Source organism: Heliangelus exortis, chromosome 2 (assembly GCF_036169615.1).
Source record: "Heliangelus exortis chromosome 2, bHelExo1.hap1, whole genome shotgun sequence".
NCBI lineage: Eukaryota > Metazoa > Chordata > Aves > Apodiformes > Trochilidae > Heliangelus > Heliangelus exortis.
Window position 1 is genome coordinate 21938959 of NC_092423.1, and position 24870 is coordinate 21963828.

General features: G+C 35.3%; 1 protein-coding gene across 2 annotated transcripts in view; it reads right to left on the reverse strand.

The window, feature by feature from the left end:
* Positions 1 to 294: 294 nt before the first annotated feature.
* Positions 295 to 24870, reverse strand: part of ABCB1 (ATP binding cassette subfamily B member 1) — a 37764-nt gene continuing 13188 nt past the window's right edge. For both annotated transcript variants that reach the window (XM_071735171.1, XM_071735169.1), the window contains 18 exons: positions 24532 to 24642; positions 22624 to 22749; positions 22245 to 22448; positions 21722 to 21892; positions 19825 to 19986; positions 18153 to 18332; positions 17259 to 17405; positions 16824 to 16928; positions 14965 to 15042; positions 13506 to 13589; positions 12434 to 12637; positions 9284 to 9384; positions 7392 to 7532; positions 6859 to 7015; positions 6164 to 6361; positions 4709 to 4915; positions 3009 to 3155; positions 295 to 1610 (listed from right to left, as the gene is read on the reverse strand). In XM_071735171.1, coding sequence (XP_071591272.1) covers positions 1404 to 1610; positions 3009 to 3155; positions 4709 to 4915; positions 6164 to 6361; positions 6859 to 7015; positions 7392 to 7532; positions 9284 to 9384; positions 12434 to 12637; positions 13506 to 13589; positions 14965 to 15042; positions 16824 to 16928; positions 17259 to 17405; positions 18153 to 18332; positions 19825 to 19986; positions 21722 to 21892; positions 22245 to 22448; positions 22624 to 22749; positions 24532 to 24642 — 2730 coding nt within the window. In that variant the 3' untranslated portion in view covers positions 295 to 1403. The remainder of the gene's footprint in view (positions 1611 to 3008; positions 3156 to 4708; positions 4916 to 6163; positions 6362 to 6858; positions 7016 to 7391; positions 7533 to 9283; positions 9385 to 12433; positions 12638 to 13505; positions 13590 to 14964; positions 15043 to 16823; positions 16929 to 17258; positions 17406 to 18152; positions 18333 to 19824; positions 19987 to 21721; positions 21893 to 22244; positions 22449 to 22623; positions 22750 to 24531; positions 24643 to 24870) is intronic.

Sequence of the window (24870 nt, forward strand, 5' to 3'; positions counted from 1 at the left end):
TAGAAATTTCATTGTATCAAGTAATACATTGATAGGAAACAAAAAAAAATCGCTATTTAAATTGGTTTTCCATCTAAGACAAAAAGTGAAGAAAACAGGTGATTGAAGAGGAATACAATGAGACTACGTCAACATTCTGAAGAGTGTTCTCTGCACACTGATGAACCTAACAGCCTATTAGCTGGGCTGTGTGCATCTAAAGATCTACATGTAGATATGTCAGATGGTATGTATAAAACACAGGGAACTAGAAATTTCTATGATGAAAGTGGGGAAGACTGATTAATCAGGCCATTTTTAAACTTAAAAACAAAATTTTACTGTACACATACTCACTAAAAATATACATTGCTAATAGTTAGTTCTTAATAATTTTTGATAAGGCAGTTACTCCTTGAGAGTCATCCTAGGTTAGCAACTAATATACAATACCACAGACCTAATGCCATGGAATTTGTATCAATGGTTACAGTCCTTGATAGCCTTAGTCATCAGTGTGAACAAGTTCAAGAGCTCTTCATTGAAGGAAGCTAACACTGAAAAGTTTGCCTTTCTTCTTCCTCCTCCAGGCCCAATTTCAAGATATTCACCTTTTATAAAATATTGCAGTCTTTAGAGAGTTCTTGTCCCTGACCCCTGAAGCTTAGGACTTTGGGAGACTTGTAGATACTACTTTCCCAGGCTGCAGCAGGTGTCTTGCCTTCTTGTAGGGTTTTTCTTATCTGCTCCTCCTTTTCTGTGTTTACACTTCAAGAAGTCTTGTCCCAGTTATTAAGGTTGCATCTCTTCAATGATCAGTAAGTGACCAACAGTGAGATAGAGTTCTGGGTCCCTTGTTTTCAGCCTGTGCCCATATTTTCAAGGCTTTTTGCCGTCATCCCACACTAGAACTCCACATTCTAACATGAAATATCTGTCATCAAGCTCCACCAGACCTGCAAGTTCTCATAACAAGTTGGTACAAGCCCAATAGGGCAGGACTGATCACATCTTACACAGGCACAGTGAGGTTAAGGCTTGAGGTTTTTCTCCTGGCAATAGGGAAACTATTTTTTCTGAGTACTAAGATGTTTACAGGTTGTTTACCAGACATGTCTTGATTAGTATGACTTTGACAGAGTTCAAAGCAAGCTAAATATAAATACATATGGCTTAGCATTCTTTTAATTTTATGAGTGCAACAGGCCTCTGATTTGGCCACATAGTAGAGTGCTGTGAATAATGAGAAATAGCAGTGAGAAACAGTACATATTTACTTGGTATTTCTTGTTTTCATAGGACTTAGGGAAGCAAGGAAGAAAACCAAAAGTATCAAGACTGACTACTAGTAATAATTACAGTGACAAAAATATCAGTAGTGAAATAATTACAGTGACAATTCGGAGATACGTACTGCCTTTAATTTACATGTTGATTGACCCACTTTGTACATTGACCAGAGAATAGTAGATGCCTTTTTCAGCCAGGAGCTGTTGATGGGTCCCCTGCTCTATGACCTTGCCATTCTGGATCACAGCAATCTTGTCAGCATTTTGGATGGTGGAGAGGCGGTGAGCTATCACGATGCAAGTGCGGCCTTCTCTGGCTTTATCCAGTGCTTCCTGGACAATCTGCACAAGGAACATACCAAAAGATGAACTATTCAGATAGCTGCTGTGAGATGTACCTCAATTGCCATCTGTGAAGTAAGCTGCAATCTGAAAATGAGGAATAGGAAATATCTGCGGCTTTAGCTTCCTGTTTTAGAATCAGCCTGCGTTGGGAAGAAGTCAAAACTGTCATAGTGGATGATGCTATGGTAGCTAAGAGGATGATATGGAATCAGGTTAATTACTGAGAAGCATGGTAGGAGAACAAGAGGATTATCATAAATTTTAACAATGTAGGTTCTGACTGGTTACAAGAAAAGCATTCATTGGAAGGATAATTAAACATTGAAACAGGGACAAAAGAGAGCTTGTTCAATCTCCTTGGAGATTTTCAAGGACCCTACTGGATGTAATACTATTTTGAATCCAATATTTCCCCTTGTTTGTAGAAGAGGTTTGACTGAAGAGGTCCCTTCCATGACTGATTAATTATATATTGGAATTAAATCCATAATCTTGGGTCAGCTACTATCATATTAATTCTCATTATTTTGCAGGGAGTCTTGTGAATCATGTTTTTCTTAAAAGTTAGCACCTGCAGAAAAATATTAATAAGAATCTCCAATTTCTTGTCTTCATTCTCTATGTGTATTAATGCAGAATAAAATAAAAAATGAAATTTCTGGACCTAACTGGCACATAATTATGAAAACAAAGAATCATAGAATTATTTAATGGAATTTTCTGCCTAATTCTTATGCTTTTATGCCTAGAATTGATCAAAACTTAGCTCATATGGTTTGAGCTTTTCATATTATAATATTTGTTATAATATTTGCCTCATTAACAGTATTTTCATAGAATCTTTGTTGATCTTCTAGAGTGAAATTGTACTTCTTCTATATCAAGACTGCAGCTATGCGTTTTAAAAAAAAATACGTGTTCTAGCAATCTTTTCAATGGAATTTTGCATATTAGCCATGAACATTCAGCATGGACTGGAGAGCAATGGGAGAAAGAAGAAAAATCATGAAAGCAAGATATGGCAGTTTGCCAGGAAAAAAGTTCTCTGGCAGTATCCTCAGTTTTTTCAGCTTCTGAAGTGTGTGCCTCCTGATGGAACTTTGGTAGCACTCTGCCAATTGAAGCCTGAAGAATTTCAGGCAACAAAATGCCTTTCTCATTGCTACATCAGTCTCCCTACTGCCGTGCAGATGGAAGATTTTTGGGTTTTTAGCAAGGAGGAAATATAAAATTTAGCAAATTTTATATTTCTCTATTATTAACATCAATTTGTGTTTTTCACAAAACAACGTATTTCCAGCTTTCGGCTTTTAGCTGTGGAAGTGAAAACCATATTCATAATACAAAAAAACCCACTGTTTAAGACCCCAGGCTTCTGGCTCACAATCAAGTTACCTTTTCACTTTCTGTATCTAAGGCAGACGTAGCTTCATCCAGTAGCAGAATTTGGGGCTTACGTACAAGAGCTCGGGCAATAGCGATGCGTTGTTTCTGACCACCGGAGAGCTGAGTTCCCTTGTCTCCTACACGGGTATTGTATTTCTAGAAACAAGATGTAAAGTTCAGGCTATAAATGATGGTTGATTCTGAATCAAATTTAAGCATATTGATCCTGACACCAGCCATCCACGAACTGCAAATACCATGCCATTAGCTCTCTGAAAACAGACAACCAGAATTACAATCTGTTGTACATCTTTTTTTACTAGGAGATGACTTTTGTAGCATCAAGAATTTCATAAACCCACAGCAACAAACCCTCTAAGGTTGGAGGGCAAAATTATTCTTGATCAGGAGATAGAACACCAAGGCTCAGTGAAATGCTGTGACAACGCTGTAGACCAAACCCTGACCTAGCAACATTCCAACTTAGCATCCTAACCAATCAGTTATTATAATCCACATATATTTATCCTGAAGAAAAAACCCAATGTATAAGAATTATCAATTTCAGATGTTCCAGTTTATATACTGTATCTATATACAGACAGACATTATACTCTTTATCTGAGCCTATACCACAGGTTTGGACAGGTTTTAATTGGACAGCTTTTAATTTTGTGGACCAGTCAGGTCTCCAGACAAACTCACGCGTAGGTCACAGTAGCTTTTGAGGTATTCTATATTTGGCTGCAAAAAGTGTCAAAGTTTTTTTCAGACATCATTAAACACAAGATTTCTCTATAAAGTTTTGGAAAGAGTTGATCTTGAAAAAACACAAAGGTCAAAGCCCATGATTTTTGCAAACCATGTTTAGTTTCTTATGACTTATCAAGAAACACAAAAAGCAAGTTAACAGCCTGAAACTAAGCTGAATACAATACAGAACTAAGCCAGCAACTTCTTTCCTTTAGGAAGTTTTGGCTGCAACTTGACACTGGTTAGGAATTGATTTGTCAAACCCACAGAAGAAAAATCCATCTAGGACTACTAAATAATAAAACATGGTTTCTGTCTTAGAAGGTTCCTGGCTTAAAAATTATGCAGAACTAGATGAAGTTCAGGGAAAATGTGACTAGATGTTTAGCCTTTTTGAATACTTACATATAAATAAGTCTTGCTCATCACTTCCTAGTAAAAAATTTTGTGCATGGCAGACATTTCATCTGACCCAAGGTGTTCATTCTTACATGATTAGTCATATATATATATATATATATATATATATATACATATATATACACACATATATGTATCTTGAATACTGTCTCAGTAATCTTTAAATAAATACTAGAAATTCTGACTAGGTATAACTGGAAGAAATGCATAAAAACCTTATCAGTCTAGAAGACTCTTCTGAAATCACTCAAAAAAACCCACCCCACACATGCAGGTATCAATTATTTATAATTATGTATTTTCTCCCCTGATTATCTTCAGTTTTCAGCTCTTATCCAACAACAGAGTCTCCTGGAGTAAAAGTAAGTACAGTAAACACAATTAAGAAAAGATAAGATTTAAAAATCAGGTCCAGATCTATTTGCATCTTAGGGAATTATTGTACCCCAGGGAATTATAAATGGATACAAATTTTCCTTACCACAAGTAGTCACCATCTCAGTAGTTCTCAATAGGAATATGAAGGAACAACTTACATCTGGCAGAGCGTCAATGAAGGAGTGAATGTTGGCTTCTTTTGCTGCATTAACAATTTCCTCATGTGACACCATACGACTGTTATCTCCATATGCAATGTTTTCAGCAATAGTGCAGTCAAACAGGATTGGTTCTTGTGAGACGATACCAATATGAGCTCTCAGCCACTGGATATTCAGTGTCTGTATATTTTTGCCATCAAGAAGCTGAGAAACCAGAATTTTACATTTCAGTCACATGGCTATATGCATATTTGAGACTTACTGTCAGTTTGTACACAGCAGTTGTGCAACTGCAGTTCTTTCCTTAGAGATATCATTGAAAGCTCACATAATCCCTTCCCCTCTTTCTTTGTGTTCCAAATTTATGGATATTATGGAAAAGTGAGGATAGTGCCTTCTTCTGCATCATCCCTTTTCTCTGCTTCAAGATTTAAACAGAATTTTGAAGACAGCGAACAACAGGATATGCTGAAGCAACTTAAAAGAACTTTGAGTAAAGTTCTTTCATTTCTTTCTTCATCAGTAAAACTTTCTTTAATTTTGCATACATCCTCCTGCTGAAGGAACAGATTGGCAGTAGCATTCCATTAAAATAAAGGAGTAGTTGGATTCATTCATTAGTACAGTTCTTAGTACAGAAGCCCAGCATCCAATCTTAAGTTTAATTGTAATGTAATGCCTAACAATGGACAAATTTACTTCTGGATTCTTTAACTTTATTAATTAGTACACCACTTTTGTGATCTCTATGGCAGAGCTCTGTGCTTTTCCCTTCAGTAAACCATTGTTGGTTATTCATGGATATAAGGTCAAAATACTGGTGGTTACATTCCTAATGGTTAAACAGACTGCTGGGACATCTACACTTGCTTCTTGCTACACATCAGTTACACTACATCCAGCTACACTGGACTTGTATGGGCATTTCTGACCTCAGAAAATCTTTCTCATTGCATCTCGGCCTTATATAAGTATTTCTTTTTTTATGAGTATCTGCAGACACAAGTTCTGAAAACCTTTTTCTCACATCATCCAACTCATGTGGATCCTTCTTCAAACAAAATCTCTGAGCACATTAACATGAAAATGTCAATAAACAAAACTCTTATGTGAAAAAAGTATATAAAGTTGCTGAATAAGTAGTGTGCAAAACTCTAGGTGAATGTTAAACCAAAACTACTAGAAGTATGTACAATCTATTGCTTGTCAGTGGGCATAGTCTGAAAGATGTTTCTGACAAGTAAAAATTCTGATACGTATTTTTCTCAATGTTTACTGTTTCAAGAAAGAACATAGATGGCAAATTCTTCATTACACAATTAGATACATCTTTAACATTAAAAATATTGTAAAAAATAAAACTAGAAATATGGATTACACTTTATCACATCACATAAAAACAACAAGCACACCCTCATTTAACATGTGACATGTTCTTACAAAAATACTTACCACTTGTCCATCAAGTGGATCATAAAATCTCTCAAGAAGCTGAATAACAGTGCTTTTTCCACACCCACTGCTACCAACAAGAGCAAGAGTTTGCCCTTTTTCTACTTGTAGATTCAAACCTTGCAGGATTTTGACCTCTGGTCGATTTGGGTAGTTAAATGCCACATCTTTGATAGTTACGTTTCCCCCAGATGTTTCCTGTAATTGAAATAATAACATTGTTATATCTTTAAGACAATTTGACAGATGAATAAATACAATTGCAGAAGTCGTCTTTTTTTTTTTTTCTTTTTCTTTTTTTTTTTTTCCATTGAAATCAATAGAGTTTTTAATTTGCTGGAATGCTGACTGACTCTGTGGCCTGAATCTTTGTAAATAAAATCAACAAGTACATAAAGATATAAAATCAAAGTACAGCACCAAAATATTTGAAATTGCCAAAAATTTTGCTGGTTAGATTCCATGCAAATTGTACTTTAACCAGATTTTCAAAACAAATAACCCTTAGACAGCATGGACAAAAGTTGGAATCACAATAGGAAACTTGGTCCATGCTGTGCTTTGATAAACTGTCAAGAACATATTGAGATAAGGAAGTAACAAGAAGGAGGAAAAAAAATCAGTTTGAAGGATGTAAGAAGAGTACTATCCATACTGTCAATAAATAATATCACCATTACACATGGTTTACTCACAGGCTTCTCTCCCTCCTCGCTGTAACTGTCTATTGAGGGTACACTTTCAAACAGCATAAACAAGTGGGCTGCTGATACCTTGGCTTTGGCATAGTCTGGAGCAAAAGAGCTGCTTTGTCCTAATGCCATTGCTCCAAATACAACAGCTGAAAACACTCTAAGAAAGAAATCCAGGAAATAAAATAAAATCAACAAATAGACAATGAAGAAAGGGACAACGGAAATGAGGCTGCAGTTAACTTTTTAAAGGGACTAAATTTAAAAGAAATGTAGCAGTAAGCATCTGTTACTGCTTTAATTACTCGTTTTTCTCCAGAAATTTGTTTTCACCCTGTTTTAATGAAGTGAGATGAACCAAAGTCCATTCCAACTTCAATGTTTTTGTTACTTATTAGCACTAATTTCTTTAATTATTAATACTGGTTAGCTTTACTAAGTCTTTCTTTTTTTCCCATAGCTCACTCAGTCCATTCTGTAGCAGTAAACAAGAGAACTTTGGATGACAGAGAAAAGATTGCAAGTTAGATACTTACAAAAACACACTTTTATACTCCATGTATCCATTTACCACTAGATAGGCACCAAAACGAAAACAGCCAGCATAGGTAAAGAACATCATTGCTTGTGAAAGGGAAAAACAAAATCCAAATATATGTGCCTTCTTCACAGCATTTCTGTAAGAAAGGACGTGTATTTTCATTTAAAAAGTGCAATCATACTTAAGTCCTAGCATGAAAAAACAAAGAATTGACTTCAGATGATAATGTTACCCACGGCAAATGTACTCATATTTAAACAACACATCCCTGGTCTCCTGTTAGACTGTGTCTAAGAGAAAGTTAGCTTTGTTGCCAGTATTTTATTTACTCCCAAAACCAGCTTGTAATATGTGTGCAGGCAAAGGTGACACCTTAGCTGCTATGTATAATTATTGACTTACCATCTCATAGCTTGAATGTTAAAATACTTTGCAATTCAGTCCATGATTACCACTTTGAACATGTAAGTAACAAGTTTGAAATTGTGCTACTGCATCATATAAGAGGGGAAAAAAAGAGCAGAACTGGCTCACCTTCAGCCAAAGCTAAATTTCTGTCTGTTTCCTTACTTGAAATTTTATGTGAATCAGATACTAAGATATTAAACAGTTCAATATCATACATTTGAGGACCTGCTTCTTTTCCATTTGATTAATCGTAACTGCTCTCTCAAATAAGATTAAGCCTGCATGTATGATGGAGAAATTGGATTTTGGATGATAAAACTGTGCCTATACATAAAAGCAGAAGAAAAAAATACCAGAAGAAAAGAAAGAAACATTTTAATTTAGCTGATGCTATCACTAAGCCACAGCTGTATGGTCCCTTATGGAAAGAACCCCCAAAGAGAAGAAATGGGCAGGTTAAGAAGTTGTGCTTTTTTTGGTTTCGTTTTTAGGTTTTTTGTTTATTAAGAGGCCATTGCGACTTTTCCTTTACTTAACTGACTTGTCCATTCATCCAGTATAACAGCTCAGCTTTTATAAAATAAAAACTCTTTGCCTGATCAGTGCTTTAACATGAAGTGAAATATTAGCTGAGAAATGTGTATCCTAGCAATATGTCTCTTCCAGACAAATTGATCCTTAGGGCAATGAATTCTTATTTATACTGGAACATCACCAAGCTTAAAGCCTTGGAGAAATCCTATAAGTGGTAACCCTGAGAATGGTTAGGCACTGAGGCACTGTCCTGCAAGTTCTAAGATGTGAAATTAAAACCTAGCAGCCTGAGAAGAAAGCTGAAGTACTATCTTCTACGCTCCATGCTGTGTTCTAACCACTCAATTACTATGGTGAATGTATTAGCAGCTCCCCTGTTTGTCTCACATCTTATCTGTGAACATCTGCTGTCATTTCCTTTCCTTTTCTTATGGAAAAAGTTCATTCTAGTTCTTCACTTTACGACTTCTTAATTTTTATTTAGTCCAGGTAGATTTCAAGTGCTTTTTTTTTTTTTTTTTTTTTTTCCCAAGTCACAAATCTGTATTCAAATGTTTTTACTCCTATTCATAATTTCAAAAACGGCTTAATGCCATATTCAGCTTAGATTAAGAAGTTTTTAATTAAATATCTGAAACATTTCAGGTGAAAGGTTAGATTAGATAACTTCCAAAGATCACTTAAAACTAACATTTTTCCAAAACAAGTGACATTGCAACAGAAGACAGCAATATTACCATAAAAAAATTATTTAAATCAAAGAACAAAAATTTTGGCTGGTGGTTGCATTTGTTAATAAAGAATATGCAAAATTACATTAATGCTGAGATAATTAAACTATTTTAAACTATACATCCTAACAAAAAACCCCAAAAGATGTTACATGTTTTTCATTTGTGTAATCGAAATACAGATCTTTTTTTACTTTACTTATTTTTATGATACCTGTATGGTACAACCAAATGTTCTCTGTACATCAACTCAAATTTTCTTTCTCTGGTCAAACTAGCAACAGTTCTAATATTTACTATGGCTTCTGTGGCAACCTGAAATAGAAACACAAATGTAATCAAATGTTAAGATTGTGTTGCAGTTCCTGATTTTAAACTAATGAAAGCGTCTGTTGGAATATAGTATTCTTTTTATATGCAATTGTTATTGAAAGCATGGACCTTCTAAAAATTAGTATTTTACATTTTTATTTTTATGACAGCAACATTGTCTGATGATGCTCAGTATCTTCTGATAAGACCTCTTAAACATCCTCCAGATAAGTAACGACAAACCATTAGACTGCAGTGACAGAAAACATTGAGGAGATGGAGAATATATTCAGTAAGGAAAATAGGAACTTAACATTCAACTTCCAGTCCACTGAATTTGCCTTTAACCAGAACATCACTTATGTGCCTAGAGCCTCAGCAGTAAATATTTGATCTAATCAATAATAGCTTCTTTAAGTCTGCATATTCCTGGAGCCATTGCATACACAAAGGTGCCAAGTGACATTTGAAGGCAGTAGATGTACACCTGGGTAGGAGCAACTGATTCAAGACTTTAATGTAGTTTGTTAAGGCTATGTGGGTGCCCACAAAGCCTTCTTTAATTGCCATACAGTGAGGCTTGGAGCCTGTACGTTCAGTTCAGTCCATATGCATGTAGAAGAGGATGATGCTTGGAACTGGCCAACAGAAGACACCTGGAATCATCACAATTCTTTCAACACCAGAACTAGTTCTGCATCACTCTATTCACCTCTGTTTGAAACACAGGGCTTGATTGAGTCCATGACCTACACATTGCTACTGGTGCAAAATGTGGTATGTTGGGTATTCCAGTTGGCCTCAGCTGCTGTTTCTCTGGGAAGGCAGGCATTTCCACATGTCCAGTATTATATCTGACAATTCAATGGGAACACTTTTTTTTTTCAGTTTCCTAATGCATCTCAAAGAGCCTTAAACACCAATACCCAGACTCGTTTCATTTGCTAAACTGTGTCATTTCTAATGATGGGTATTGAAGCGGGAGATCACACTTAGGAGAATAGATACAGAACACATGCACAGGAATATCTGTTCATGGATGGAGAGAACTGGACACACAGGAAAGTATATATTAGCAGGAGATGAATTCAGACAATGCCAACAGTAATGTAGTTAGACTTTTGCAGACTTTGTTTACAAAAGACCCTCAAGGCTTTAAGATGTATTGCACAAATACGCATTTCATGCTTCATGCTATTATTAGTCTAAGAAAGATCATAAAGTAAGGTCAAGGAAAAATATAATCAAAAGAGAGTATACCCAGACAAAAGACTCAAGAATGAGTGAACTTTTTATTGTAGTAATAGAACTGGCCATGGGTTAGATCAGACTGCTGTAGATAACCCAAGGTATAAATCTGAGGTCAGCCACTAGATGGTGTCTGCCCAGAAAAAGGTGAGAAATCAGGTAAATCTACTTGCATATTTATACTCATGCAAAATTAGGTTATAAACTAAGAGCTTTACACAATTATGGTGTTTTTTCAGAACTGGGTTTCTATTTACGCTTGGGTTTTCCTCACAGGTGTGCTGAGTCCTCTGAGTCTTTGCATCTAGTATTTGAAGCTGGGGAAGGTTTTTTTATCAAGCTTTAAAAAAAAATTTAATTGTTTTAACACCTGTCCTAATTCAAAATTTGCTGCATTAGGAAAATCTCTAGTACCTGTTCCAAGAACTGCCAACTTTTTCTGTCATATCTTACAGCAAGACAATATGAAATAAATCTTCAGCCATTAGAAAGAAGAAACAGAAGAAATGTAGTCAGATGAAAAGAAAGCAAAAGCATCATTTACTTGTACAAAAAAAAGCCCATGGAAAGATCATTATGCATAGTTTCCTGTGAACTTGGAGGGACAAAAATGTTTTTCAGCAATTTATCTACAGATGCGGTGAACACACACCTGTGTGTGTTTACTTCTGTTAGTAAACAGAAGGTACTCAGAAGGGTGTTCAGATCCAAGAAAAGACACTTGAATTTAGGCATCTAAGCTACCAGTCCAACAGAAGTAGAAAGCAATTCTGCTGCCTAGCCACTATGTGCCTACATAGGTGCTTTCTCCAGGAACATTGACTGGACTTGGAAGGACTCAAGCTGACCATATGCTTGCGCCACTGGAGAACCTCAGATACTCAAAGCATTTTGGCAGATATGACATAAAACATAGAGTAGATCCATCCCTTCTGAAATGGCAACTGGAGGCCACCCAGAAGAGCATTTCCAGTAACTGTAAGGGGACATTAGACTCTTAGCACATATGCAGACACATACACTTAAACACCAAATCTGGAGATTAACACCATTCCCTGTGTGCACGGCCCTAGATAAATTATTTTCTGCTCAGTAACTTTTAAAAACAGTAGGACATAGAAAAATATTTTAGAAAAAGTTTTACCTTGAAAAAGCTAATGTCTGGAAGGTGATTACATAGTTGTTCTGTCCCAAAAGGATTTTTGGATGAAGTGACACTAAATGCTTTCCTCTAATTTCTTAAACAAGAGCCTAGCATTCTCACTTTTCAGTTCTCATCTTTCTTTTCCACTCAAGAAATAAAGGATGGCAAACCAACTCAGAAACCAGGAAACCAGTACATATTATCCCTGCAAACATTAGTAAGATGAAAGAGGAAAGAAAAAAAAAAAAAAAAAGAAAAAAAAAGGGGCAGTAAGACAGATGACATGCCAAAAGGAGATGAGAGAAAAGAGGAAAAAAAAAAAAAAAAAAAAGAGAATGTCGGAATTAAGAAGGCTGCAAAATAAGGAAAGAAGAGATGAACAAAACAGGAAGGAATAAAGAACGTGACTGAATAATGCTTTGCACATTCTGGAGTTACCAATTATAGAAATAAATATTAGTTAGTAATGTTAGTCTTTAATTATTATTGAAGAAATGTTATGTTCTGTAGGTGTACCAGTGTAACTGCATGGAGTCTGGTTGTCTCTGGAAGTTATTTATTATGGTATGTTCTGTATTTGGAAGTAGAATATCCATCAACAATGCTTTGGTATACTTGACTGTATATTACAGAGAAACAGATAAACTTCTCTAGACCCACCTTTCCTGCAACTTCCAGCTCTGCTTTATCTTTTTTAGCATGCCCAGCCAACATCTTCATTTCAATCATTCCTGCCACTGCTATGATTGGCACAACAGCTAGCAGTAGCAGAGTCAGCTGCCAGCCATAAATTAATGATATGATAATTCCAGTTCCCAGATTAGCTATGCTCTGGGCAATGAATGCCAGTCTGACACCAGTTGCCTGGAGGAAGAAAAAAGACTTTTTTTTACTTAAGTAACTGCATCTTAAATAAGACAGTTTCTTAAATGACTTTGTGCAAAAAGTATCTAGATCATGTTTAATTTTTCTTCCCTCATATTCTGGTTACTTAAATTTGCACTGCAATTTCTCTTGAACAGGCTTTAACCGTATCACGTTTATATTTCCAGCTAAACATTAAAATCTGTTACATTTTGCACATCATGCAGCTAGCTTGATAAGTCATCACACAGAGCACAAGAAGAAAATTACATGTTTAACCGCTGCTGTAGAAATAAAGCTAAAGATACTATAGGACTCCTCACTTCAGAAACCCCTCCACATACCTTCATGTATCAGTTTACTTAAGTTTACCTCTATAATTACATTCAGTGCTCTTTAGCCTGATAAATTGACCAATTACAAATTACTTGCAAAAGATCTCCAAAAAGTAACAAAGAAAATAAAGTCTATTATTACTATGTCTATTTCTTTTGATATTAGAAATCTGTACAATAATAACTAAAAAAAAAGTAGCAGGTGATACACTGAACAAATTCAGATGCATATACAATACAAGGTATCACTAAACAGACTTCTTAGATAAAGAGATTCCCAAAGAACTTGTTTAATAATGAAGATCACAACACAGAACAATAGTAAACTTAAAAAAAATGTTTACATGGAAATTATTTTGTAAACATATATTATGATTATATAAAAATTGCTAATAAATTCTATACCGCTTATGGTTCAATACTAAATTTCAGTTGTCAAAGTCAAGACTGTTATCCAATCAGTCAAATCCAAGCTGACTCTTTACTGCAAAATAAACCAAATAGAAAAAATTCCAAACCAAAAGTTTACTTACTCCTTTCACTTGTGAGGCATCATTAGCAAGTCTTGTAGTTAATGCTCCAGTGGTATTTTTAGGATTATCAAACCAGCTCATGTCCTACAATATCAAACGTTTTTCAGGACCAATTTTTTGACATTTCATATAAACTGTAAAGTAAAACTGAGGTCTACCTAATATAACTGAGTTCAGTGTCAGACAACTGTGTATGTGGAAGTGGATCAGCTCTGCATATTTATTTAAGTGTAATTCCTTCATTGCTCAATGAATATTTAAAAAAAAAAAAAAAAAAAAAAAAAAAGTGTGTTTGTGATGGATCTGATGGATCTGCTGTCACTGCTGAGAAGGAAGCAGAGCAGCCTGGAGGATTCCCAAGCCCTACATTTACCCCCTGCCACCACTGCTGATACTGCATCTTTTTAGAAGAGATGACTCTTAGTCACATTCCTTCACCATAGTAAAGTTGTTTAGGAATGAATTAAGAGTAAAGCATTTTCAAGATAAAAAGAATCCCACTTCATTGCTTTGTTTCTCCCCAGACTGAAGAGGCTTATTTGGAAGCTATGAGATACAGAGAAAAAAACCCCCTCAAAACCTAAACAAAGCCAAAACAAACTGGTCTAACTCATCAATCAACAGCTGGGGTCAGGTATACAGTTTATAATTTATTCACCATGTGAATAAATGAAACCATTAAATAATTACCTCATTTAGACTTTTGTGTGTAACATGCATTGAATGAAGAGTGTAACAGAGGCATTTGTGAACTCTAGACTTAATTGTAAGATTGTTTTTTCATTACATTCTTAGGGAGGTTGATCCATAAATCCTAGCTTTTCAGACAACAATTTTCTGTCTGCATTCCAGATAGTTTGCATTAATCAAATTCTGTGTACATATGAAGCTTTAGGTGCAAGACATAACATTCTAGAAGTATTATAATTTGAACATATATAAAAATTTGAACATACATAATAATAAAAATGAAATAATGTAAGATTAAGGCTAATAACAATTGGTAATTTTTTGAAAGAGACCTTAAACAAATAATAATAAAAAATCAGTATATATTTTGATTTAAACCAGACCCTTGAAGTAAGAGTTACAATGTAAGATACATTGCATTGCACTTCTTTAGGGGAGAAAGGGTATTAAGAATGCAGAAGAGGCAAATGATCACATAATGGGGTATTGCTTGTGTATATCAACTTGTCAGGCCAGAGTAACTTGGCTATAAATCGAAGTCCTTACAAGGAGTACACAAAAAACTCTTGTATTGTATTGACTCAAGACTGTCCCTCTAAGAAACTCTCTTAGCCACATGTAACTAACAAAATTGGTTTCTAGACTGACTTAACACATTTTCTCTGTAGACAAGTCATAACATGATAGAATAAAGTTTAATACAGGTGTTTTATGATATCTATACAATTAATTATTTTTAAAACCCTGGAAATAGAAGTATTACTGTTACCTGTCTAAGCATTGCTTTAAATGCCATGAATCGAAGCCTCATTGTAAGAATTTCTCCAGCTTTGCCAAACGTGAAGCCCTGTTCAAGAAAAGATACAATGCGTAGCATACTATTACATTACAGATTGACAGAATATCAAGGGTTGGAAGGGACCTCTGAAGATCATTGAGTCCAACCCCCCTGCCAGAGCAGGACCAAAACTAAGGCAGGTCACTCTGAAATGCATCCAGACAGGTCTTTAAAGTCTCCAGAGAAGGAGACTCCACAACCTCTCTGGGAAGTCTGTCCCAGGGCTTTGTAACCCTTACAGTAAAGAAATTCCTCCTCATGTTGAGGTGAAACTTCCTGTGCCCTACCTTGAATCCATTGCCCCTTCTCCCAATACAGGGCACAAGTGAGAAGAGGTTGTCCCTTCCTTCTTGAAGCCCAGCCCTCAGATATTTACACACATTAATTAGATCCCCTCTCAGTCTTCTCCTCTCCAGAATAAAAAGCCCCAGGGGCCTCAGCCTTTCTTCATAAGGCAGGTGTTCCAGCCCCTTAACCATGTGTATATTTAATATTAAAATAGTTAAGATATATTCTCTCTACAGTGTCAAAGAAGAAATTTTTGCAGTCCTGAATGCACAGAACAAATGTAAAAAAACAGGTTTAATATTAATAAATTCTAGAACATTTGCAGTACAGACATTCAAATATTATTTCTCAAAAAAAAAAATCCACCATCATACTTCAAGTGAACAAATTTGCACAAGTATGTGACTTCATCAGTGACATCCATGAGAGACTGGGCACCATATAAAGAGATAATTATAATGTTGTAAAGTTTTTTCCTTCTCATTAATTTGGCAGTGTTACATCTCACAGAACTCTTCCCACTCATATATAAAACATTATCTGAACAAATTTAAATTGAGCAAACCTATCATAGCCACCTACAACTCAGTCTTCTATTCTCAGGGCCTTCTTGCATGTATGTGCAATGAGACAATTCCAGAAAAAAACCAGGAGGTTTTTACAAGAGATTGTTCATGCTGCTGTCCCAAGGGCATTTTAGTATTTCCTTGTGGAGGCTTATTTAATGAATACAACTGTACAAACATATTCAGAAATTATAAAACCAAACGATACATTAAAATATTTAAATGTCAAAGTTGGCACTTTATGATTACTAACCTTTTTTTTCTTTTTAATTTTTTTTTTTTAAATGTGGCGCTTCTGTAGCACTTACATACATATTAGAATGAGGGTAAATTTAAAGGACAGATGGCTATATAGATGGCTATATCTATTCTTGTATAGATGGCTACAGAGATCTGTGAGAGCAGGGGTCAGGTATTACTCTTCAGTCATTAGAATTTAAGCATGAGGAGCTGAGTACCAGCATGATGGATTTACATGAGGAAATGGGCCTGAGGATCTTCAAGGAGCCCACATAAGATGTCTTGAGGGAGTAATAGGGGGAGCTAAGGCAGGAGACTGGTAAATATGGAATTTGTAATTCCAAACAGATTAAAATGGACTGGCTTGAGGGTGAGAAGGAAGTGGTATTGTGTAAAGGCTAGAGGAGTTGGCCATTATGTGGCAATGGAAAAAAGACTAATTGAAGCCAGAGTTTCATGTTGAGATGTGTTTGACCAGAAAAGAAGAGGGGGAGCTCTGAAATGGTAAGAATAGGTTGGAAGGTCTGTAACAGATGAGTAACTCAAGGTCAGAAAAGATTTCGTTCAACACAAGGCACAACTAGAAGAAAAAATGTGGGTTCTAGCTTGATTTGGAGGCATACATTAGGAAGATAAAAAAATACAGTGTATTTCAGATCTATTTTCTAAAACATGAATAATAATAATAAAACATACCTGAAAAAAGAAGGAAAAAAAGGAAACGATCCCAAGTACTAAAAACAGCACGGAATATAAGTCGCCTTTTTTTCTTAAAATGCTCTTGTCAGATTCTGTAAAAACCTATGAAATAATATTTAAAACAATGACTTTAAAAAATCAACTAATAATACAAAATTCTCCCATTATTCTCAATAATTATGTTTGGTGGTAATTTGCATTCATATAAAACCTGAGCACATTGTACATATGATTATGGGTATAACAAGAAAATTCTAGGTTGTAGTAAGATTTTTAGGATTTTTCAAATCTCATATAATTCTTCAGATTTTTTGGTAATAGTGCTTCAGTTGTTTCTCAACTTAATTATGCTGTGATTGTTTAAGATCTCATTTTATTAGAAATAATTTTTGTGGGCTTCACAGGTCTTTTGCACATTTTTTTCAAACTTACCCCTATAATTTCTGAAAATATGATTGCAAACGCAGGTTGTAAAGCTCCATTGATAATGGCACAAAAAATTCCAAATACAAAGTATGGCCATTCAGTTTTGTTTAGCTTCATAATTTTCAGAAATGGAGCTGGAGGTAATTCTTCATCCTAGAAAATGGGAATTCTGTTAGGATAAACATGTATGTATTTGGAGAAATATTGAGAAAAAGAAAAATTGATAGTCAATACTCCCAGAATTTACTTCAGAGAAGTCAGTATGTATAATTTTTAATAACGAATAATTAACTGATTGTACGTTTATTTTTCTTATTTTAATACAAGGAAGAAAGTGCTGTTAGAATATATCTACAGCCCCTGTCACCATATTTTAGTTTGTCCATTTAATTTTCGTTAATCAATACTCTTGGTGACTGAACTATTTATTCTCAGCATATCTCTGTGTGTAATCTATGATTGGATTAAATCAAATAATTGCTCATTAAGTGATATATAATGGCAAAATATTTGCTGCAAATATGAATGGAATAGTATTTGTTGTCTGGTTTCTTTGTTAAGATTTGTTGTAAGAGCATTATGTTTAGCCACATGTTCTGTTTCTGATCCAAAAATCAATGTTTAACCTCTAAGGACTACGTAGTATGATAAGCAAACATCTATGTACATTGCTTTTATAGCAGCTTGATTTTCAATAATAAACACATCCTTGTTATAAAATCCCACATCACTTGTATAATCATTCACAAAGACTATTTAGAATTAGAAAATCTGCATGTTTTTTTCACCTTTATCAAATGCCGTCTCCCCCCTGTACTTTTCTAGAGCAGAAAAATTAACTTGAACATCTTTTATTGAAAGGAAACAAGAGTTTTTTAATAGTTCTGCAAGGATACTCACAGGTGAACTCATTTTCTGATTAGAATCATCATTTTGTGCTCCTGGCTTTTTCATGCTTCTCCGAATTGATCGTCGTATCAACCCTTTTGTTAAAGATTCTTCAAAATCTGGTTCAGATTCACTTTTTTTGATGCTAAGTGCATTCTCATCTTCTGATGACGGAACTTCAGCTTCTATTGTCTAAAAGAGGGAAGAAACATGTTGCCGAGATTAATGGTGCATATATTACTTTGAATTTATGAAATTAAGAGTTAAGCAAAGTAGAAGTAACTGTTTCAATGAAAAGAGGTATGGGAAAAATACTTAATGCTATAAAGCAGACATAAAAATCTGTATTATGTTTTAATAGATCTCATCTTCAGAGCTTGATTCATATATGACTATCCCACTGCTCCAGAAAACAATTATTCTAAATGCAGAGCAGATACTTTCACTCCTCTGTGCTTTTTTATTATGAATTAACTCCTAACAGAGTTTTAAACTGAGGGTCGAAACCATTTGCACTTACCTTGACATTTTTTCTCAGTGCAAACACTTTACTGCAAAATACTTAACGATTCTTGACTTTATGTCAAGATGTAATAAGAAAGTTCAAGATAGAACAGTTCAAAAAGCAATTTTGACTGAAAATCTGAACAGTCTGGAAAAGAGTCCTGCTTTTGGTGGTAGTCTCTGGCAAAATAAATACCTACTCACCACTGAAGTATTTAATTGTAAGTGGATATAAAGTTGCCTTAACACGAATTTCTTCTTTTCCAGAAAGTTTTATTTCTTAGCACTTTTTGTACTACTAATAAAAATAACTTCTTTTGCTTTCTTCCAACTTTTGCCATTTTCTCTTATTTTAAATTTTCTTTGGTTTATATTTCCTAATTTTTACCATTATCACATTTGCTTGAATATAAATCTACTTTGAATCCAATGTGTCTAAACGCATGTTCATAGTTATTTTATGAAATGTTTTAATTGGCCTAGTTTATACCTTTCAGTCTCATATTCTGAGACAGCAGTTTCATTTTCTTTAATGGGCATTGCAGTTATGCAGTAAAACACCAGTGGTACAGAAGGCTACAGTGAAGCTCACTAATAACACAACTATCACACAGAGCAGTGGGATGTGCTGAAGTATTTTGCTCTTCACTTAACAGCTAATATATTTCTGGTATTATATTAATTCCCAATCTCTCCATTTCTGGCTCCACAATTTTCAAAACATACATATTTTTTCACTCTTTTTCTTCAATTCCTGATAATTTTTTTTTCTTTAGAAAGAAATCAGTATGAAGGATTATACACTTTAAATTATGTGTGCTCAGTTCCTCCAGTATCAGCAACTCTATTTGACCTTTTATCATAGGACAAGAGTAAGCAATGGAATAGCAAACTATTTTAGTCAGCTTCTCTACATAAATTGCACAACAGGAAAATATAAAATAATCCTTTACATGCAATATGCTAGAGTATTAAAAAGTTACTATCCTGGGCTAACTAGGTCTGGTATCAAAATTAGTGGCCTTCCCTCTCAAATTATTGCTCTTCTTTCAAAGTACATGTTTTTTTAGCTGTTGGCAAAATATGCTGCAGAATTCTGCATACTTCTGATAGTATACAATAATTAAGGGCATGGAATTCAAAAAAGAAAATGAGGCAGCAGCTATCAAGAAAAAAGTACCTGCATGTTAACAAGTTTGTAGTAGATTCCTTTTTTCTCAAGCAATGTAAAATGATTGCCTTGTTCTGTGATAACTCCATCTTCAAACACAGCAATAAGATCTGCATTTCGGACTGTTGACAGGCGATGAGCTACTACAACCGTGGTGCGTCCTTCCCTTGCCTAGAAACAGCAATATGTAATATGAGTATTTCTAGGTACATTTTTTAAAATTGCATCTTCATATTAGAGTTGAATAAGAGCTAAAGGAAATATGAAAATGTTTCACTAAAATATAACTTAAAACGCCCTAAAATGCAGATTTCAATTAGTATCTTTAAAAATATGTAAAAATATGTAATGTAACGATTACATATTTTTCAAATACAAATAATTTTCACTATTAATTGAAAATTAATATTAGAACAAATATTTCACTGTGGTACATCAAATCAACAAATTTTAGTAACAATATCTACACAAAATTCTCAGTATTTAGAAATTTTTAATATTACAATGTTACAAACCTTGAAGTTTTAAAAATGCTTGAGGTTTTTTATGTTCAAGCCCAGAGTTGTTCAGGTAGTCCTTAAAAATGTGTGAAGGATAATTTATACTCAGACACATAAGAAAATATTTCACACTGACATTTAAAAAGTTACAATTTTTTAAGCTCTAAGTGATTGCCAGCTCAAGCAGCTTCACTGAAAACAAAATTCTCTACAGCTGCATGTGGAATATATTTCAACTAATTACCTATGTTTGGATTTTTACAAGCCTAGTACATAAATTGCATCACATGTTCACAGCTTGTCATTTCATTTACCAGGCTGTATTAAAATAATCAAGTGGCTTTTAGTTTAAATAATCAAAGTAATTATCCCAAGCAATGGAATTCTGTTGAAACCTGGAGATCCTCTTCAGTGATGTCCCTCAAGAGTCGATACTGGGATCCATACTATTTAATATCTTCATCATTGACATAACTGAATGGGATTGAGACAAGACTCAGCAAGTTTGCAGAGGAAACCAAGCTGAGTGGTACAGCTGATTCACTTGAGGGAAGTCATGGCATTCAGAGGAACCTGGACAAGTTCGAGAAGTGGGCCCATGTGAACCTCATATGAGTTTCAACAAGGCCAAGTGCAAGTTTGTGCACATGGGTCAGGATATCCCCTAGTAGCAATAAAGAGTGGAGGATGAAGGGATTGAGAGCAGAGAGAAGGACTTGGGGATCCTGGTGGATGAAAACTTTGGGTATGAGCCAGCAACATGTGTTTGCAGAAAGCCAACTGTGTCCCAGGCTGCATCAAAAGAAGAGTGGGGCCAGCAGATTGAGCAAGGTGATTCTGCTCCTCTGCTCTGCTCTTGCGAGAGCCCATCTCGTGTACTGTGTCCAGATCTGGAGTTAGAGTACAAGAAAAACACAGACTTGTTAAGAGGAGCCCACAAAAATGATTTGGAGGGCTAAAAAATTTCTTGTATCCTGAGATGGGGCTGCTCAGCCTGGATAATTGAAGGCTCTGAGGAGATCTTAACTGTAGCCTTTCGGTATATAAAAGGAAGCTTATAATGTAGGGATAGAGACTTTTTATCAGGGCCAGTAGGGACAATGGTTTTAAGTTGAAAGAGGGTAGATTTAGATGGGATGTAAGGAAGAAATTATGAGAGTGCTGAGACATTGGAACAGGCAGCCCGAAGAAGTTCTGGATTCACACCTAGAAAATGAAGAAAGTCTTGAAACAAGACTCCTCTGTGTAGTACCTGCAGTATGTAAAAAATTCTCTACACAGAGAATATTTGCCAAATGCAAGTTTACCATTTGTGCCTTAAGGCTCTATCTTGCAGCTCTTTCTATAAACATCTGGGGAAAAAAAGTAAATTTTACATTCCTGCTTAATTTTAGAACATTACTGACCTTGTCCAGTGCTGCCTGCACAACTGACTCACTTTCAGTATCCAAAGCTGATGTTGCCTCATCAAGCAGAAGAATTTTGGGATTGCGAACCAGAGCTCGGGCAATTGCTATTCTTTGCTTCTGGCCTCCACTCAGCTGGGCCCCCCTTTCTCCAACCACAGTTTCAAATTTCTACAAGACAACCAGACACATTTCCATAAACTCAGTGGCACAGTCCTTCCACCAAAGAAACACTGTCAGCCACAACAGCAGCTTCCCCCTCACCTAAACACCCACGTGGATACACCTGCTTGACCTTTTGTGTCCCTCCAATTCTAATAGTTCTCCAAATGCTCATCAAACCATGGCCTAAAGACTGAAAATTGATGTTATTCTCTAAAGTTATGAAGCAGCTTTGAATAGCTCTGCATATTCATGGCTCTACCAAACAGGTTCCTCTCTTTACACAAATGCCTTCTAAGCAACTATTTGGCACAAGAAAGTTTGGGAGAAATTATTTCAGAGGGACAGGTGGTTTGCTTACATTGGGTAGCTTCATGATGAAGTCATAAGCATTTGCTTCCTTGGTAGCTTTCTCAATCTCTGCCATGGTGACATCCTCACGACCGTACCGAATGTTCTCTGCAATGGTGGTGGCAAAGAGCACGGGCTCCTGATTCACCACACCAATAATCTCCCGCAGGTATCTTACATTCAAGGTCTTAATATCCTGCCCATCAATGGTAACCTAAATAAAATCAAACAGGGAAAACCACTTTACTGAGTGTTTTGGTCAGGGCCCTGCTCCCCCTGCGTTGGCACAGGGAGACTTTACCAGGTCATTGCAGCAAAGGCAGTGAGACCACACCAGACTTCCAACAACTGTGACACACAGAGCACTCATCTCACTTGAGGTACCTTACCGTGCCTTCCTTGGGATCGTAAAACCTCTGGATGAGCTGAACAGTTGTACTTTTCCCACAGCCACTGCCACCAACCAGAGCCACTGTCTGACCAGAACTAATCTTGAGATTCAATCCCTTCAGTATCTGTGCACGTAAGAAAGGTGACCAGAAACATAACCATATGCAAAAATGTCAGTGTACACTTGAAGGAACTCTTAAGACTAAAATATTCTTCATATTTATGGTAGAATCTGCTAAAAAAAAAAAAAAAATTACAAACCCAGCAGTTTAAATGTTGAATATGTAATGACTTGAGCTTCATTTTATTCAGATTTACATAACAACTGGTCCAATGTCAGTGTATTATATGACACACTTCACGATTACCCATAACATGAAGCAGTTCATATGACAAAACAAGAATAATGGTTATTAGGTATAACTAAAATATAATATAGAAATAATATGATGCAATATTTCTATATTAAGTTGCGTCACCTTTAGCGCATCACGCAAACTACAGGATAACTATTGTGCAGTAAAATTCATAGTTAAAAGGGATAGAATATCCCTTTATGTTGTTTTAGAGAGAATGTAATTTTACTAACCTTGAAGTTTCCTTTATTTTTTCCCTGTTGATTGGAATTGCTGATGGGACTTCTTTACAACTGTGACATTTTATTGCACAATATATAATCTTTTTTAAACAAGTCAGCATAACATATAACATTTCACAACCATGGAAGATACAAAGTTTTGCCTTCCTAAGGACTCTTACAAAGAGTAAATATAGTTCTTTGGTGCCACATAATTGCGCTTTCATTTTATTTTCTAGAATGTATCCTGTATTGGGCTCTGTAGTGCAGCTGGAGAACAGACACAGGGTTAGCATGTCCATGCCATGTATATTTAATGTTGCACACTTTTCTGCTCACTATCTGAGTAGTAGAAAGATACAAGAGAAAAAAAGGAATAAAGTGGGGTTTTTTCTACTTTACACAGACAAAAGATGTAAAGGAGTCAGTACAGATTTGATGACTTTGTACAGCTTCTGTGATTGGAAATGTATATTGAAATGGAGAAAAGTGTATTTTTTGCTAATCAGTCTTCTAGAAGGACTAGGCTAAAATGAACTATGCACACCTGAATTTTCCATTCTAAATATACAGACATGCACTGATACATTCCAATACTCCTCCAATGTACTTCCCAATACCTTGCAGCCCTGTGTTCTTGTCACCATCTCTTTCTTCCTAAATTTCTACCCCAAGAACTACTGCTGCCTCTCCTCCCTTAGTACCAATATAGTTGTGTTTTACAAGTGAAAAATATCCCACTGTTTGGGAACAAGAGGCACAGACAGATCATAATTTCAGTATGTCTGAAGTCCAACATAAGTAATAATAAATGAAAATGTATGAAGTAGCCTTATTTAATCTTCTGGGTATAATGGTGCAGAGCAATTAGTCTAGAGACTACAGAATAATTCAAATGAATCTAATGTACATAAAATACCAAACTGAAGTTGATCTAAAATCTGTAGATTACCACAGATTTCAGTGGACTATCAATCACAACCTTTTTCCCATACCAAAATAAAATATATAATTAAATCCACTTAGGCTGTTTATAACAAATAAAACCAAAAGGAGAAAGAGTAAGGACAGCAAATAAATCTGTTCAGTGATACAGGGAATGTGTGGTATCCATCATGCCTGTCAGTTACTTTGCTGCTCTGTTCAAGAGTTCAATCCTGTTCAAGAATTAAATTGAAAGACAGGTAGATTAAATTTAGGCAGAAATTAACTATCCTGGGTTATGGAACCTCCTCATTTTTGGATTTGTTATATTTTCAACAAAATTTTTTTTTCCTATCCAATCATCACCGTGATTAACTGTAATATGTATAAAGTTTCATGTACATACCTCAACATCTGGTCTGGATGGATAATTGAAGTAAACATTTTGGAATTCCAAGTTCCCTTCAATGTGGTCTGGTTTGTGACCTGCCTCTGAATAACTGTCAATTTGAGGTTCCTGTGCAAAATAAAATTTTAAAAACCCACCAAACTTATTTCCTAATGATTTTTCATAAGTAAGTTCTAGAGAGCACCATTACTCTGCAAAGATATTAAATATAATTTTAAAAGTGAGATTTTTGGAGTAAGTAAAATGCATTATGTTTTGCTGCTTCATTACTACACTGATGATCTGCTCATGCAAGAATAATTTTAGAATTTCCCTGTTTAAGCTTTTGTGTGAATT